The sequence below is a fragment of the Myxine glutinosa genome, chromosome 14 (assembly GCF_964187855.1).
Source record: "Myxine glutinosa chromosome 14, kmMyxGlut1.1, whole genome shotgun sequence".
In the NCBI taxonomy this organism is placed as follows: Eukaryota; Metazoa; Chordata; class Myxini; order Myxiniformes; family Myxinidae; genus Myxine; species Myxine glutinosa.
The window spans coordinates 54648352-54666246 of NC_136274.1; the positions used below are offsets into that span (position 1 = coordinate 54648352).

Sequence of the window (17895 nt, forward strand, 5' to 3'; positions counted from 1 at the left end):
ACGTGATATGTCGAGGGAGACAGCTCTAATTTCCTGTTTGGCATTGAGGACCTCCATCCATTGTTGAGACAGCAGAAGCAGCATGTCCAGAGTAGAGTGACCTGGTCTGAAACCAAATTGATGATCAGAGATCAAGCCATTGGAGAAGAGGAAAGATTTCATAACCGAAGCAATGATGGATTCCATGACTTTGCTGATAATTGGGAGAAGGCTGATTGGTCTGTAGTTGGTAGGATCTGTTTTTGCACCTTTTTTGTGCAAAGCAGTGATGTTGGCTGATTTCCAAGCAGATGGCAGTTGACCTTGAGCAAAAGAGAGGGTGAAGAGAACAGAGAGAGGGTGAGATAGAGCAGCAGAGCAGGATTTTAGGACCCGTGGGCTGATGCCGTCGGGTCCAGTTGCAGAATCAGAGTCGAGGGTTGACAGAAACTTTTCCACCTTGTCAGGAGGAAAGGACACGGAGTCCAGGAGCAGCAGGGTACGACTGGGTATGGTGGGTACAGGGAGGGATGGGTTTGGGACACAAGATTTAGAGGCAAACACAGAGTTGAGGCATTCAGCTTTTTCACGTGCAGTCAGCTGTGTAGCCGTTTGAGGTAAGGGAGGGGATGGAGGGGGAACAAACACCAGAAACGGATTTGACCAGACGCCACCAGGATTTGGAAGAGGGAGACAGATAAGAGAGTTCGGTCTTGAGAACGGAGAGATATTGTTTCCTGGCTCTCCTGAGGGTGGACACACACTTGTTTCGGGCTTTGTGAAAGGAAATGAGATTTCCTTCCGTTGGATTTGCTTTCCAGGAGACGAAGGCAAGTTGTTTCTGGGCAACAGCCTCACCACAAGATTCCATGTACCATGGACGGGAGGAAGGGTATGACAACTGAAGACGAGATGGGATAAATCTGTGCATGAGAGAGAGCAATTTACTTTGGAAGAATTCCCAGGATGAGTTGATGTCAGAGGTGGTAGAGATGGGAGACCAGTGCAGATGATTGATGGCTGCTTGAAGACCGTGCCAGTTGGCCTGAGTGAAATGCCAGACTCGTCGACGCTGAGCAGGCTCCCTGAGGATGGTCAGAGAGATGTCCACTTTAACAAGGACATGATCAGATGATCCGATCGGAGCAGAAGAAGAGCAGCAGACATTTTCAGGGAAGTTAGTCATAACCAAGTCCAGAAGAGAAGATGTTCCGTTGACTGAGATCCGGGTCGGGAAATTGACAGATTGTGTCAGTCCCAGTGAGTCGCAGAAGTCCTTTGCTGAGGAGCCATGGCTGGTGAGAGAGGTACCCACACCCAGCCAACTGGCATGATGACAGTTGAAATCACCACATATGAGGAAGAGAGAGTTGGGATGAGTAGATAGAAGTTGGTCCATATCATCAGACAGCGAGATGTAGATGGAGTCATCACTGTTTGGTGGACGGTACAACACACATATGAACAAGAGGTGGGAGCGAAGGGGAAGCCGTAGCCAGAGGTATTCCTGGGGGTGAGGTGGAGAGAGTGCAGTGCAGGGCGAGTGAGGAAGAGAGTTTTTGATAAAGATAGCAACCCCGCCTCCAGGACGAGGCTCAGGTCTATCATACCGGAGGAGGGAGTAGCCTGGGAGAGATACTATGGAATCAGAGACATCATAAAGGAGGAAAGTTTCTGTTAAGCAGATCACGTCTGGTTTGACAGAAGCAACCTGTATGGAGAGATCAGTTAAGTTTGAACGAAGGCCCCGGATGTTTGAGGTCCATACCGTTAATGAAGAGGAAGGGGGAGCATCAGATACAGAACAGGGGGGAGGTGGGGTAGGGTAAGATGTGGAAGAGGTGGAAGAGGTAGGGAGAGCTGTTGAAGGTGTGTCAGAGATTTCAGAATAGCTCGGAGAAAGGGAAGGATGGGGCGGACAAAAGGTTTGATGGTGATTGGGTGAGCCACAATGAGGTGTTATTTGAGGAGGGGGAAGAGCGAGGCAGAAGGTTGGGGGAGATGGAGGTGAGAGTTTGAAGGGGGAAGAAGCGGGGAGGACGCTTTGAGGAGGGGGAGTGAGAGGGGGGAAATTGAGAAGCAATGAGGGTGGGGAGATTTGAAGGGGAGGGGTGAGGGGGGAGTTTGGGAGGGAAGGGACAAGGGGAGGGATTTGAAAGGGATGGGATATGGGGGAGATTTGGAGGGGAGGGGTGAGGCAGGAGTCTAGGAGGGGAGGGGCGAGGGGGCGTCTTGGCGGGGAGGGGTGAGGGGGTAGTTTAGGAGGGAGGGGGCAAGGGGGAAGATTTGAAAGGGATGGGTGATGGGGAAGATTTGGAGGGGAGGGGTGATGGGGAAGATTTGGAGGGGAGGGGTTATGGGGAAGATTTGGAGGGGAGGGGTGAGATTGGATTTTTGAAAGTGTACGATTTATGGGAAACGAACATTTATTGCAAAATGAGTTTCTTGTGACCTTCGAGTTAAAAATACGTTTAAGGACGCTGGATGGAGGATGGAGTGCAGGAGAGTTTAGGGAATGTAGAAAAAAGGCACTATAGGAGATGGATATTTTTTTTGGGATGAATTGCTTTGGTGAGCAAGTCGAAAGCAGCCTTTTAAAGAAGAAGAAGAAAAAGGTGTTATAAAATATGACGGAATACATAACTTGAGGGGAAAGTGTAAACATTGAAGGTTAATGAGTGAAAACTATCTGGGGAAATGGGGGAGAAACACGTGGTCGAAGAACGAACGAACGAATAAGAATGAATAAACGAATGAGAACAGAGAAGGAAATGTTGTTGTGTTTGTTTTTTTTTGAGTTGAGATTTACACAAGGAAGTAGGCTATGGGTGAAAAGACTGGGAATACAGAGAACGAAAGTTATTGGATCACAAACGACGGACCGCTGAGAGAAAAACAAAGCCTCAAGGTTGTACAGTGCACACTGTACAAGGCCTCAAGACACGACACGAATTAACAGGATTTTCAATACAGGTATGAAAGATTTGCACCGAAAAATCTTCGTCGGGACACAATATACGTACAACACCATAAATAAATACAGTTTTAACGAAAATACAAATGGGAACAATCACTTAACTTCGATTTCAAATCGTTCGCGACGCGGCAAAGGCCTTGCTCGCGACACGGCAAACAGACGATCAATTTATGAAAGATAAACACCGAGAAACAACCAAAGTTGCACACAATAACTTCACACACCGAAAGATAAATACAGTTTCGACAAAATACAATTGTGAACAGACTTAACTTCGAAAAACGTGGAGACCGTGTGGAGCTTCGAAAATCCCTCCCACCGTCTCCGAGATCTCGCGAGGATTTAAGGCAAGGCTTAAATCCTTGCCTTAAATCCTTGCCTTAAAGAACCTTGCCTTAAATCACCACAGGGTAACCTTGTATTAAATCACCACAGGGTAACCTTGCCTTAAATCACCACAGGGTAACCTTGTATTAAATCACCACAGGGTAACCTTGCCTTAAATCACCACAGGGTAACCTTGTATTAAATCACCACAGGGTAACCTTGCCTTAAATCACCACAGGCTAACCTTGTATTAAATCACCAGAGGGTGACATTGTCTTAAATCACCACAGGGTAACCTTGTATTAAATCACCACAGGGTAACCTTGCCTTAAATCACCACAGGGTAACCTTGTATTAAATCACCACAGGGTAACCTTGCCTTAAATCACCACAGGCTAACCTTGTATTAAATCACCAGAGGGTGACATTGTCTTAAATTATATTGCAATTCCTCCATGCTCCACCAGTGGGTGAGATTGCCTCACAAAATGGAGGCAATATATAATTCTCACGCTGGCCGGACTGCCTAGAGGTAACACTCCAGGTTGGGTTCGAATCTCGACCCAGCTAAAAACTGCCATCCTGGTGTTTCGCGGTCAGGGTGATTCTTCAATGTGTCTGTCGAGGGACATTAAACTCAGCGTCCCTTCTGCCGACATTAAATGGTGGACGTTAAAGTACCCACAAAGGGTAGGTGAGTTATCACCGGCAGCCTAAACAAATTTCAAATTGAAGACCATAGAATTATAACCAGGCTAAGTCACTCCCCCCCCCCCCCCCCCCCCCCCCGTTTTTCACGTTTTTCAAAATATTTTTCACGTTTATCTCGAAATGACTAAAATGTGACTTAGCCTGGTTATAATTCTATGGTCTTCAATTACTGCCCAAACTTCTTCGTCGAATGTCAGGCCTGACCAACTGGTTCGTTGAAGACTTGGGCCAAAAACTTCCCCCAGTCAACCCCACAAGATTGTGGAATTAATTGGGACCGTTGAAGAAGAAGAAGAAGAAGAAGAAGAAGAAGAAAAGGTCGAGAAAGAGGAAGAAGAATCTCTTTTGGGTTTATTGAACTGTGGTTTTGATATTCTTACATTTTTGGGACAGGTAATAGTCCTGGTTCTTTATCACCACAGGTTTTAGCCATTTGCCTTCTCTTCACTTATATTTTACAAAGTACAATAATAATAATAATAATAATAATAATAATAACTAGAAAGCATCTGAAAATGCAAATCCCGTCCGCGTCCGCGTTGTTGGACTTCTCTTTTGTATGCTATAAAATTGATGAAAACAGCTAAAAAAAATACAAAAAGATTTATGATTTTAGGCGACCTTGACCTTTTTGACCTCATAGGCAATATGCTTCAGTGACCCAATATGATATCCCACTCAAATTTCAAGTCATTGGGATGAAAATTGATGATCGATCAAAAAAAAAAAAAATCTGTTAGCTTTTGATTGGTGAACCAATTCAGTGACCAAATATGCAAATTTTCCAAATTTCAGGTCAAAAAATAATAATAAAAAAAAAAATTCAGTGACTAAATATGCAAATTCTCCAAATTTCAGGTCAATTGGATGAAAATTGATCATTTTATGTGGCGTTGACCTTTGACCTTTTGTCATTTTGACCCAATTATGAATTTTTCTGCTCTTTATTATCATAATAAAACTTTTTTGAAAATTTGATGACAAAAGCTCAACTGGTAAAAAAAAAAAACTTTACGGCCCGGATAGACAGGCACACACAAGTGATTGCAAAAACGCCTGTCTTGCTACACGTGGGATGAACAAATAATAATAATAATAATAATAATAATAATAATAATACACGACGAATATAGGTTTTCCTGGCAAATTTCAAACAAATGTAATTCAATTTAATAACCAGCTCATTTAATTAAATCAAGCCTGGTGTTGGCTTCGCGGTTAGGGTGCCGGCTTGGGATCCTGGGTTCGAATCCTGGTCGTATCGCTGAATTAACGCCAGGCGGATTGACTCAGCCTGTCATCCTTCCAAGGTCGACAAATTGAGTACCAGCTCACTGGTAATTCCCTGTGTGGCTGTAAAACATTGCTTCAAAAAGGGGACCATGGTGCCCGAAAAAGGCTCAACCCCTGCTCTGTGGGGAAAAATGGTGCTTTTGAGGCCAGCACCGTAGCCTGCCTTTTTTTTAATAAAAAAGGTTTAAAAAATCAAACATTTGAACAGTCTTGGACGTGCACCTTGACCCCACGGCCAAGGCACACCGTCTATCAAGAGTGTCCCATTAGCATACACATGCACTTCAACCCCAAGGCTGAAGCACATGGTCAATCAAAACACATGCATCCTGACCCCGAAGGGCCACAATGCATGGTCATACAATTGGACCCCTCCTCCATAGGAGTCCACTGACATCTTCTAAAAGAGATGCCAACGTAGGTTTTCCTGGCCTCTAAAGGTGGGTATTCTTCTTTCTCATTGAATTAAATGTGAAAATGGATGCACTTTTATAATAATCATTCAATTAGCAAAAAGGTTCGTTCAATTCCATTTGTTGAGCATTCGTGACTTTTAACCTTATTCAGCTGTAAATATGTACATGCCAATATAAATCATCAGCAAGTTCATAAAATGTTGTCACACCCGGTAGAAAGAAGTTGATGAAGAATTCAATTTCATAAATGTACAGACATTTGTCGCATGTTTGCATTGGATTCTCTGGTATGTGTTTTCAAACTAAATTTCTTATTTGCCCATGAAAGCAGATATGGATTTCTCGACTCGTTCTTGGTGAAGGTGCCCTTCTCTTGTCATTTATCATATTTTAGGAGTTGCGGATGACGAGAAGACGAGGCCATTTCGTAGGTGTTCAAAGCTCCTTTATTCGAACAAAAATCCTCTGCACTGTCATCGCGAACGGAACTCGTACAGCTTTTATAAAGCCAAAACCCCTTCGGAGGGCGTGGCTCCAACAACCGCGGGCACGTCACGCCCACACAATCAAAAGCCCGTGCCCGTGGATTATGTCCCAATAAGGTAACCGCCACAACATCATCATATGTATGCTGATGACATAATTGATGCAGACAATGACAAGCGTCGCACTGGGCATGCTCTTATTTTATAAGTTATGTGCACGTACACTTTAAAGAAGTTTATGTCTTTAATTTTAAAAATGTCATTTTGTATGCTGTAAACAAAAGATTAACTTTGGTTTTCGTGGGCCAGAAAGGTGCAATTTCTTATACACCGCCCAAAAGACTTTTTTCCAGGGGACTTTTCCATTTGAGCTGTATTCTTTATATCGTCGGAATGTTTCATTCTTTCGATGTAGTCACAATAAAAATGTGCAATTAGGTACTCTGCACTTGTGGAGAGGGGCGGAGCATCGATTACTTGTGTGTTGCCACTCGCGTTTGTAATCGTGTGTGTGTGTGTGTGTGTGTGTGTGTGTGTGTGTGTGTGTGTGTGTGTGTGTGTGTGTGTGTGTGTGTGTGTGTGTGTGTGTGTGTGTGTGTATATGTATATGTATGTGTATGTGTATATGTGTGTGGGTGTACGTGTGTGTGTGTGGGTGTGTGTATGTGTGTGTGTATATGTATGCGTGTATATGTGTGTATATGTGTGTACATGTGTGTAGGTGTACGTGTGTGTGTGTGTGTGTGTGTGTGTGTGTGTGTGTGTGTGTGTGTGCGTATGTGTGTATGTGTGTTTATGAATAAGAGAGAGACCGAATTGTGAGGAACAGAAATGAAAAAACGAGATACGAGATGTGTGTGTGTGTGTGTGACCCACTCCCCCTGTGTGTGTGTGTGTGTGTGTGTGTGTGTGTGTGTGTGTGTGTGTGTGTGTGTGTGTGTGTGACCCACTCCCCCTGTGTGTGTGTGTGTGTGTGTGTGTGTGTGACCCACTCCCCCCCCCCCCCCCAGTTTGTGTGTTTGTGTGTGTGTGTGTGTGTGTGTGTGTGTGTGTGTGTGTGTGTGTGTGTGTGTGAGAGAATCCCTCCCCCATGTATGTGTGAGTGTGTGACCCACTCCCCATTGTGTGTGTGTGTATGTATAAGGGAGTATACATTTGCATATATATGTGTGTGTGTGATTCTGTGTCTGTGTGAATAAGAGAGACACAGAATTGTGAGGAACAGAAATGAAAAAACGAGACGTGTGTGACCCACACCCGGGTGTGTGTGTGCGTGTGTGTGTGTGTGTGTGTGTGTGTGTGTGTGTGTGTGTGTGTGACCCACTCCCCTGTGTGTGTGTGTGTGTGACCCACTCTCCCATGTGCATGTGTGTGTGTGTGTGTGTGTGTGTGTGTGTGTGTGTGTGTGTGTGTGTGTGTGTGACCCACTCTCCCATTTGCAAGTATGACCCACTCCCCCTGTGCGAGTGTGTGTGTGTGTGACCCACTCCCCCTGTGCAAGTGTGTGTGTGTGTGTGTGTGTGTGATCCACTCTCCCATGTGCGAGTGTCAGACACTCGCCCGTCCATGTGCGGGTGTGTGTGTGACCCACTCCCCCGTGTGTGTGTGTGTGACCCACTCCCCCGTGTGTGTGTGTTTGACCCACTCCCCCTGTGTGTGTTTGTGTGTGTGTGTGAGACCCACTCCCATGTGTGTGTGTGTGTGTTTGTGTGTGTGACCCACTCCCCCGTGTGTGTGTGTTTGACCCACTCCCCCTGTGTGTGTTTGTGTGTGTGTGTGTGTGACCCTCTCCCCCTTGTGTGTGTGTGCATGTGTGTGTGTGACCCACTCCCCTGTGTGTGTGTGTGAACCACTCCCCTGTGTGTGTGTGTGTGTGTGACCTACTCCCCTGTGTGTGTGTGTGACCCACTCCCACGTGTGTGTGTGACCCACTCCCCGTGTGTGTGTGTGTGTGACCCACTCCCTTGTGTGTGTGTGTTTGTGTGTGTGACCCACTCTCCCGTGTGCGAGTGTGTGGCCCACTCCCCCCTGTGTGTGTGTGACCAACTCCTCCCCCCCTCCCCCCGTGTGTGTGACCCACTCCCCCCCCCCCCCCCCCGTGTGTGTGTGACCCACTCCCCCCCCCCCCCCCATGTGTGTGTGACCCACTTCCTCCCGTGTGTGTGTGTGACCCACTGCCCCATGTGCGTGTGTGTGTGACCCATTCCCACATGTGTGTGTGAGTGTGTGTGTGTTTGAGCCAATCCTCCCCCCCCCCCCCATGTGTGTGTGTGTGTGTGTGTGTGACACACTCTCCTGTGTGCGACTGCATGTGTGTGACCCACTCTCCCCTGTGCGACCCATTTACCTGTGTGTGAGTTTGTGTGTGCGACCAACTCCCCCCCCCCCCCCCCCCCCGTGTGTGTGACCCACTCCACCCCCCACATGTGTGTGACCCATTCCCCCCTGCCCCCATGTGTGTGACCCACTCCCCCGTGTGTGTGTGTGACCCACTCCCCCGTTTGTGTGTGACCCACTCCCCCATGTGTCTGTGACCCACTCGTGTGTGTGTGTGTGTGTGTGTGTGTGTGTGTGTGTGACCCACTCCCCTGTGTGTGATCCACTCCCTGGTGCAGTGTGCGTGATGTGGGAGGGATGGGGGTGGGGAGGGAGGGGATTTGAGCTCTTGAACTCACATTTTACATGAGATGTAATCACACATTTCTAACTGTATTTCCCATGTGCAAGCACATGCATTCGCATGTTATCAGAAGTAAATACATTATGTATATTACATCATTTGTGGATCTGATAAATTGCCAGTAACCCGTTTATAAAACTGAATGTGCAACATCTAAATGAAGACTTCCTTGTCCATGGGATTCCCACGGGTGACTCCACTTGCCTATATTATAAAAGGAGCCGTGTCTGTCTGTCTGTCTGTTTGTTGTGTAATAACTTGAGAAGGGATTAACGGATTTCAATATATCAAACTACGATGGATTCTGGTAACTCCCGGGAGTGTTTGTGATCCAAAAACAAAAACAAAAATTATTTTATTTTGATTTTTATGGGTACATGGACACGCGTGTCAAATCTGCAAATGCCAACACGTGACGTTGGTTATCCCTGCATTGAGAGCAGGATCTCCCAGGAATCCTTTTTTTTTTTCTTCCCCCATAGATTAGCCATCACAGCAAAAATTGGTATTGCTGTCAGTGAAGCGACGGGTCTTATATTCTAATGTATCTGAAGAATAATGTTCTTTGATTTGCTGATGTATTTGAGGCTTTCAGAGCAGTCTGCCATAATAATCAATCATATGGACGAGACCTTGCTCACTATTTCGCTGCTCCAAGATTGGCTTGGAGTGCGACGTTAAAGAAGGCGAATTAACCGTTGGAATTAATTGGTGATATAGATATGCTTTTGATGACAGAGAAGGCTAAAATAGGTGGAATATCACAAGTCTGTTTGGAGAGATATGCCAAAGCAAACAACAAATATCTTCCTAACTATGATGCTAAAATATAGTCCTTACTTGATGTATTACGATGCCAACAATTTGTATGGATGGGCTATGTCTCAATCTTTACCACATGGTAAACTCAAATGAGTTAAAGAGAAATATTATGAAAGAGTTTTACAAAATAGTGTTATCTCTTCTCAAAATAAATTGGACAAAGCAGAAGTTGGGTATTATTGTGAGGTTGATTTGAAAAATACAGAATACCTCCACAACAAATACAACGACCTGCACAACGATATGCCCCTGATAAGGAAAGTCCGAAAAAAGAATGGCTCAGCAGTTATCAACAATCATTTCTTACTACAGGCAAACCAACAGAAAAATTATTTACTATGTTATATGATGAAGACAATTCTGTTATACATGAAAGGAATTTGAGACAATATTTGGCTGCTGGTTTGAGAGTGAAGAAAATTCAGTTTTAAGACTCACAAAGTCATTGGTTAAAGAACTATATTGATTTCAATATGATAAAGAGAACAGAAGCAAAAACAGATTGTGAGAAGGACTTTATAAATTAATTGGTTCACTGTGTTTGGAAAAATTATGGAAAATGTAAGAATTCAGTAAACCATAAAACTTGCAAAGAGCAGAGGTGTTTTCTGAAAGCTTTTGCATTATTAGTATGAATAAAGAGAGCATTGCAATGGATAAATCAATTTATATAGGAACATCACTTCTTGACTTATCAAAATTGTTAATGTATGAGTACTTCTACAACAACCTAAATAATAAATATGATGAAGGTGTTAATCTACTTTGTATGGACACAGGCAGTTTTATTTTGAAAAACCATATGGGGGATGTTTATGAGGATATGACACAAGACATGGATATTTATGACACAAGCAATTACAAAGCGAGTAGAAGTCTATTCTCCACAAAAAATAAAAAGGTAATTGGAAAGTTTAAAGATGAGTTGGTTGGTTCCATTTATGAGTGAATTTGTAGGATTGCGAGCAAAGGCTTATGCTTATAAATACTATTCTTCAAAGGATGGTGCCTCCAAATGAGATAAAAGTTAAAGGGGGTAAATAAAAATGTAATCAAAGATACAATAAACTTTGAGAATTATTACAACTGTTTAGCCTTGAAGCAAGAAGAGTACAGAAAAATGAATACCATAAGAAGTTATAAACATCAATTTATATACAGAACAAGTAAATAAAAAGGAATTGGGAGCTTTTGATGATAAAAGATACATTTTAGAAAGTGGATTGACACCTTCTCTTATGGATATTAGTATTAAGATATTTAAGAGTTAATATATACATAAGAGTTAAGATATACGTAAGCGTTAAGATATACATAAGTGTTAAGATATTTGAAAGATAGGATATATGATAAAGTATAAGAGTTAAGATATACAGTACAAGTACATATAAGTACACAGGCAGGTTGGTGGTCTTTCTGTCTTCCACCGACTCCTCTCCGGCCTTGCTCCCCCAGCTCTCTCTGCGCTCTGTCCCCCAAATATTCCTACAGATCGCACAAGATCTGCCAGCAACCCTCTTATGGTTAAACTGCCAAAATCTCGGCTCTCTGCTCACCTTCACTCTTTCATTCCTCTTTTCTCCCGCCTCTGGAACAAACTCCCACACTCCCTTCAATCACACTCTTCCCTCCAGGTCTTTAAAACAGCTGTTCACCACCATCTCTTATCTTCCCCCATCCAAAACCTTGATCTTTTCTACCCCCGCTAATTCTCCCGAGATCCACTTTTTTAAAATTCCAACTTCTTTCCTGGAAGTCCTTGCAGTGTCCATATGTTTTATACCTCTCCCACCTCCCCCCAAGCCCTCTCCCTCCCACAGATCTCTCGATGTCCCTGCTTCTCAAATGTTGTGTTTGTGTCCTTCCCCCTCTCTCCCCATCTTATCTACCGCTCCCCTTGTTATATGTTTTATGTGTCGGTTTGACTTTTTGTGTGATTAATGTTAGCTCTTTCACGAGCCTCGATCTTGTATACCCCCCCCCAAAATAAAGTATAAGTGATAAGATATACATAATAATAAAATTAGGTTGGGAGGATTTTAACGGGCTACCACCAGCTATTGTTCTGGTATATAAATGATAGAACCAAGCTATAACCAAACCAAAGAGTGGAGGAAATCACAGCCTTGGTATTTAAATGGGAATCATAACAAATATGGTAAATACAAAAAGGTTCATTGAAGAGATAACTAAGACAAGCGTAAATAAAGCATGCAGACTGAGGGGTTTAAAAATATTTAATGGATGTCAATAATTCAATGGAAAAAACAATTTACTCCAATCTCAAAATAATATGTGGATTAGGAGGATCTGAGGGCAGAACATTGAGGGAGGATTTTATTTCACCTCTACTCAACAATGATATTTAAACAAAGAACCAAGTTCCAACATATTGTTTGTCAATATTATTGATGGTGATGAATGTCATAAGAAAATTAAGCTATTCCCCAAAATATAACGTAAACATATATTCATTGGTTCTCTCTGAGTTCAATGTAAAGATGTCAGTATAATACACAATAATGAGGTTAGAGAATGCCACATGGCATGTCTCCAATGTCTCACACAGAAGTAGTAATAGATTGTTGGTTGTGAGATAAAAGCTCGACAGGTAGCGAATGCGAGTGAGCGACGACGAGCGTCAGCGAGTGTCTGTTGAGTAGTTGTCTCAGAACCAACATTCTATTCCTACTCACCGAAGCTGGTCCAACGATCAGCGGAGCGGACACTCAAACAAGGCCCAACACCGCCAAAGCTTGTCCAACAATCTAAGGTTCAAGGAGGATGTTGGAGAGAGATTACTTGGAGGACAAGGGCACTGGGGCATGTTGTTACTCTTGTTTCGTGAATGATTAAAAGAGATTGTGTCATCTAGAGGGCCAACCCCAAACGTCTGTGCCGAACTGTTGGTACAGGTCACTGGTTGGTGTCCCACCAGTCCCTTGGGAGTGTGTGAGTTAGCAGGAAGATCTACTCTCATATAGATCGTTTATTCTCAGATCTAATGCAATTGTATACCCAAACGATAATCGTGTTGGGTGGTGCAGGGACACAAAAACGGGCAACACATACTGGTTTGTAAAGTTGGCAAATTTACTCTTTTGCTTCAATAGGAGCTTACAACCACATTGCCAATTGTTTTCACATATATGCAACATTGTTTTTTCAAAAACACACACTCACATACACACTTCATTCGTAAAACGTCATGAAAGCAACATTAGCATCAGAAATCCAAAACAACATCAAGGTATTTCTAATCATGACCCTGCGAAAGCAAGTTTACAGTCTGAACCCTGATATTAAATAAAGATCATTGGGGTAATTCGTTCTATCCCAAATGCATTTCTGATTTCCATTTATTCTTCACTGACGAAGCAGTTCGAGACTCAGCGACCTCAGCAGCAATTCAGCCTTGGTGATTGAATGATAAAAAGACATCGAAAGCAAACAAAGAGTCCGTTTAAACACAACCGAAGTGGATTCTTCAAGGACATTCTCACGACTTCAGATCGAATTCTGTTGGGGCTTGTGCTCCCTAAATGCCGATTGGCTCCGATTTGTTATTTGTATTCTTCGGAATGCAGCAAAAGGGTGAGCAGTGGGGTCCTTGGGCATCTGGTGCGATATTGGATGGTAAATAACTCGAGGTCGACAGGGTAGCATCGGAAACCTTATTCGACGTCGGTGGCTCTTTTTTGGTGCATTTCTCTTTGGTTTCGTCGTCACACAGCTTCTCGCACAGCGGGGTCGTGTCGGAGTCTTTCGGTGTCGGTGGCTGTTTCTTCTTGGTTTCTTCATGATGCAGTTTCTCGGACAACATCACCAGCTCTACCAGGCTGACTAGTAAAGAGACACATGCAATCGTGAGCATGAAGCGGATGAAAATGGTTTTCTCCGTTGGACGTGACACAAAACAGTCGACGATGTTCGGGCACGGCTTAATTCTGCATTTGTAGAGAAGATCGAGATGGAAACCGTAGAGCCAGTATTGTCCAAAGATAAAAGCCAACTCCAGAAGTATCCTGCTGATGATGCTGAGAACGTACGTCGTGAGCAGAGGTTTTTCCAGGTATCTTGGCTTTGCCTCTGTTTTTGGCTTTTCTTTACGTTTGCAGTCCTTGCACTTTTTATTCTCCATCGTTCTTACTTCCAACTCGTGTAACCCGTAGAATATTCCTGGTGTCGACACGAAGATAACTTGCAGCACCCAGAACCTGATGTGTGATATGGGAAAGGCTTTGTCGTAGCACGCGTTCTCACAACCGGGTTGCTTGGTGTTGCAAATGAAGTCCGACTGTTCGTCGCCCCAAACGTACTCGGCAGAAGAAGTTAACACGAGGATTCGGAGAACGAAGAGAATGACGAGCCAGACCTTTCCCACCACGATGGAGTATTCCTTAACATATCTGAATAGGCTGGCAATTATCTCCCAGTCTTCTGCCATGGTGCCTCGCACTCAGTCTCCACACGTCCAGGAACACAGCGGTGTCTCTCCGAAGGTGTTGTCTGGATTTGAACCTGCTACCAGAGGTGGCAATTGAAAAACTCCTTCCAAGGCGGAAGCCAAACCCCCAATATCATCTGGCCAATCAGTAACTGCCTGTGAGCAAGCCTCGGCTGGTAGAGGTTTTCAGGTTGAACTTCTTCCAATAGTTGATTTACTTGTCCTGCAGCATGATGATGACGTGTTCTAGTCAAAGTAAGCTACTTAAAGTCTTATTTCTGAATCATCAATCGCTTCGGCACAAGAAGGTGGCACAGCTTAACAATATTATCATCTTCCTTGAAAATTCTTTTTAAAGGCACATCTTTTACCTTACATTTACATCCAGTCCCCTTTGGCAACGTCTACAGATACCTTTTCCTATACAATTATACTCACATTTCAATTGTTTTCTGTTCCGTGGCCACGGACGTGGCTAAGAACATAGTTGTCAGGACCGAAACAGCAAAAAATTTTTTAAAAACAAGTACAGATACATTCAAAGTGTGAGCAAGTCTAGGCTGGTAGAGATGTAAAACAAAAAATACAGTTTTTGCCAAAGTACTTGCTCACTATTGTGCCGAAATTTCAGCTTCTTAGCTCAAAGGATGGCTGAGATATCGCTCGGACAATCAAACAAACAAGCAAACAAACAAACAAACAAGAAAACAAACAAACAAGAAAACAAACAAACAAGAAAGAAAGAACCCGGAGTGAAAACTGAGTAATCCCTTTCAGCACGCCTCATTACCGTGCCCCCTTCTGTGCCCGGCAATGACGTCATGCAGTGCCTGGAGAAGGAATAGAAAAGGAGCGGTGCACAACAAGAAAGACGTCGTGCAGAGCACTACTTACAAAATCCACCCTCCCCAAAATAAAATGTTGCCATGGATACATCAAAGCGTCCATTTCATTAAGATTAAAATTGGTATTAGAAGTTTGACCTTGTGTTGACCTTTGACCTTTTGACCCAAAAAATAGTTCGTTTTCAAATTCCGTGATGAACTATGTAATTGCTGTTTAAATTTTCAAGTCAATCGGATGAAAATTGACGACTTTTCAGATAATTGATTATTTTAGAAGTTCGACCTTGAGTTGACCTTTGCCCTTTTGACCTCAAAATAGTTCGTTCCCCAATTTAGAGACTCAATGTGCAAATGCTGTTCAACTTTCAAGTCAATCAGACAAAAAATGACAACTTTAGAAAGTTGACCTCAAGATGATCTTTGACCTCAATACGAATCGGCCTCTTCCTTATGACCAACTCCACCATTTGGTGAAGTTTCGTGAATATCGATTTAAAATTGTGGCCTGTAGGCGATTGACAAACATACAGACAGACAGAATAACGCACAAGACCAACCAATATGTAGATGTGCCCTTTGCCAAATCTGAAATGTGAAATGGCAGCCATTTTCAAAGATGGCGTCCAAAATGGAATGAAGCTACTCATTTGAAATGTCCATAATTCGTTTTAATGGACATCATACATGGGTGTGACTAAAACTCATACTGGGAATTAGTCCCAACATTTTATATTCAAATTTTGTCTGACTCATGGACGACATCAGTGGGACACAAAACGTAAACTAATCAGCCTGGCGCAAGTATGCATTCTGCCGAGAGCCCTCTAGCTAGCCCGCTCCCCGTGCAGTGGAAGACGGGGTTTTGCAGTCTGTGGGTGTATTGTCTGGTCCATAACATCTTTTTTTACCATTGGAGCTTTTGTCATTAAATTTCCAACTAAGCTCTATTATGAAAATATGGAGAAGAAAAACTAATAATCTGGTTAAAAGGTCAAAGGTCAGCGTCACATAAAATTGTCAATTTTCATCGATTTACTTGAAATTTAAAGAATTTGCATATTGTGTCACATAATAATTGGTTCACTAATCAAAACCTAGAAGCCAATTGTTTTATTTTTTTTAGATCAAAAGGTCAAAGGTCAAGGTTGCATTACATCGTACATTTTCATCCAATTGACTTGAAATTTGAGCAGGGTTTGCATATTGGGTCACTGAAGCCTATTGCTTTTGAGGTCAAAAGGGCAAGATCGCCTAAAATCATCGATTTTTTGTATTTTAAAGCCGTTTTCATCATGTTTAGCAGATGGAAGAAGAAGTCTGAATACAAAGCGGGCGTGGACGGGCTTTGTATTTTCAGAACCCATTATAATTACCCTTTAGAACCCTTTAGAATTACCCTTTAGATTCCTTTAGAATTACCCTGTTGAACCCTTTAGAATTACCCTTTAGATCCCTTTAGCATTACCCTTTAGAACCCATTAGAATTAACCTGCAGAACCCTTTAGAATTACCCTTTAGATCCCTTTAGAATTACCTTTTTGAACCCTTTAGAATTACCCTTTAGATCCTTTAGAATTACCCTGTTGAACCCTTTAGAATTACCCTTTAGATCCCTTTAGCATTACCCTTTAGAACCCATTAGAATTAACCTTCAGAACCCTTTAGAATTACCCTTTAGATCCCTTTAGAATTACCTTTTTGAACCCTTTAGAACCCATTAGAATTACCCTTTAGAACCCATTAGAATTACCCTTTAGAACCCATTAGAATTACCCTTTATAACCCATTAGAATTACCCTTTAGAACCCATTAGAATTACCCTTTAGAACCTATTAGAATTACCCTTTTGAACCCTTCAGAATCCATTAGAATTACAGAATCCATTAGAATTACCCTTTAGAACCCATAAGAATTACTGGCAGTTCGGGGTGGAGGGAGGAGACATTATAGAAGTGTGGGAATTACCCCATCCATCGGGTTCTTTGCTGTTCGATCAAATAGATAAGCAGCACCATATTTACATGTTAAGGCAAAAAGTTTTCAGTAATTCGATCTTTACTCTTTGAAATAACTATGTTCTGCACAACTAATAACGTGAAAACAACGAGTTTCCAAATGGAAACTTGCACTAAAAGCTGGAAAAAGGCTGGAAGTTCATCTTATGAAGTCCGATGAGAAAATGAGAATCGGAACATGTTTACATGAAAAAGTAAATAATTACCAAACGTTGTTCAGAATGTTTATTATCCAGGTTACGGTTCCTGCTTCTGAAGCATCTTTTACTGTGAAGAAGGTTTTGATCCCCTGGCTTGTTGCGGCGCCCATCAATTTAGACTTGTGCGTGCTTCCTGTAGCATGTTGCTTGATATGCGGTAACCATCAATTTGGACTTGTGTGTGCTTCCTGCAGTAAGCTGCTTGATATGCGGTAGCCATCAATTTGGACTTGTGCATGCTTCCTACAGCATGCTGCTTGATATGTGGTAACCATCAATTTAGACTTGTGCGTGCTTCCTGCAGCATGCTGCTTTATATGTGGTAACCATCAATTTAGACTTGTGGGTGCATCCTGCAGCATGTTGCTTGATATGTGGTAACCATCAATTTAGACTTGTGTGTGCTTCCTGCAGCATGCTGCTTTATATGTGGTAACCATCAATTTAGACTTGTGCGTGCTTCCTGCAGCATGCTGCTTGATATGCGGAAACCATCAATTTAGATTTGTGCGTGCTCCCTGCAGCATGCTGCTTGATATGCGGTAACCATCAATTTAGACTTGTGCGTGCTTCCTGCAGCATGTTACTTGATATGTGGTAACCATCAATTTAGACTTGTGCGTGCTTCCTGCAGCATGCTGCTTGATATGTGGTAACCATCAATTTAGACTTGTGCGTGCTTCCTGCAGCATGTTGCT

General features: G+C 42.9%; 1 protein-coding gene across 1 annotated transcript; it reads right to left on the reverse strand.

The window, feature by feature from the left end:
• Positions 1–12765: 12765 nt before the first annotated feature.
• On the reverse strand, positions 12766–14505 carry LOC137439784 (gap junction alpha-3 protein-like). Its single transcript, XM_068135878.2, has one exon. It carries the CDS (start codon positions 14135–14137, stop codon positions 13229–13231), a length of 909 nt encoding a protein of 302 aa, XP_067991979.1. The 5' UTR covers positions 14138–14505; the 3' UTR covers positions 12766–13228.
• Positions 14506–17895: the final 3390 nt, after the last annotated feature.

Bases quoted from the DNA above. Each gene is read 5' to 3' on its own strand.
- LOC137439784 (XM_068135878.2), bottom strand. From the start codon at position 14,137: ATGGCAGAAGACTGGGAGATAATTGCCAGCCTATTCAGATATGTTAAG.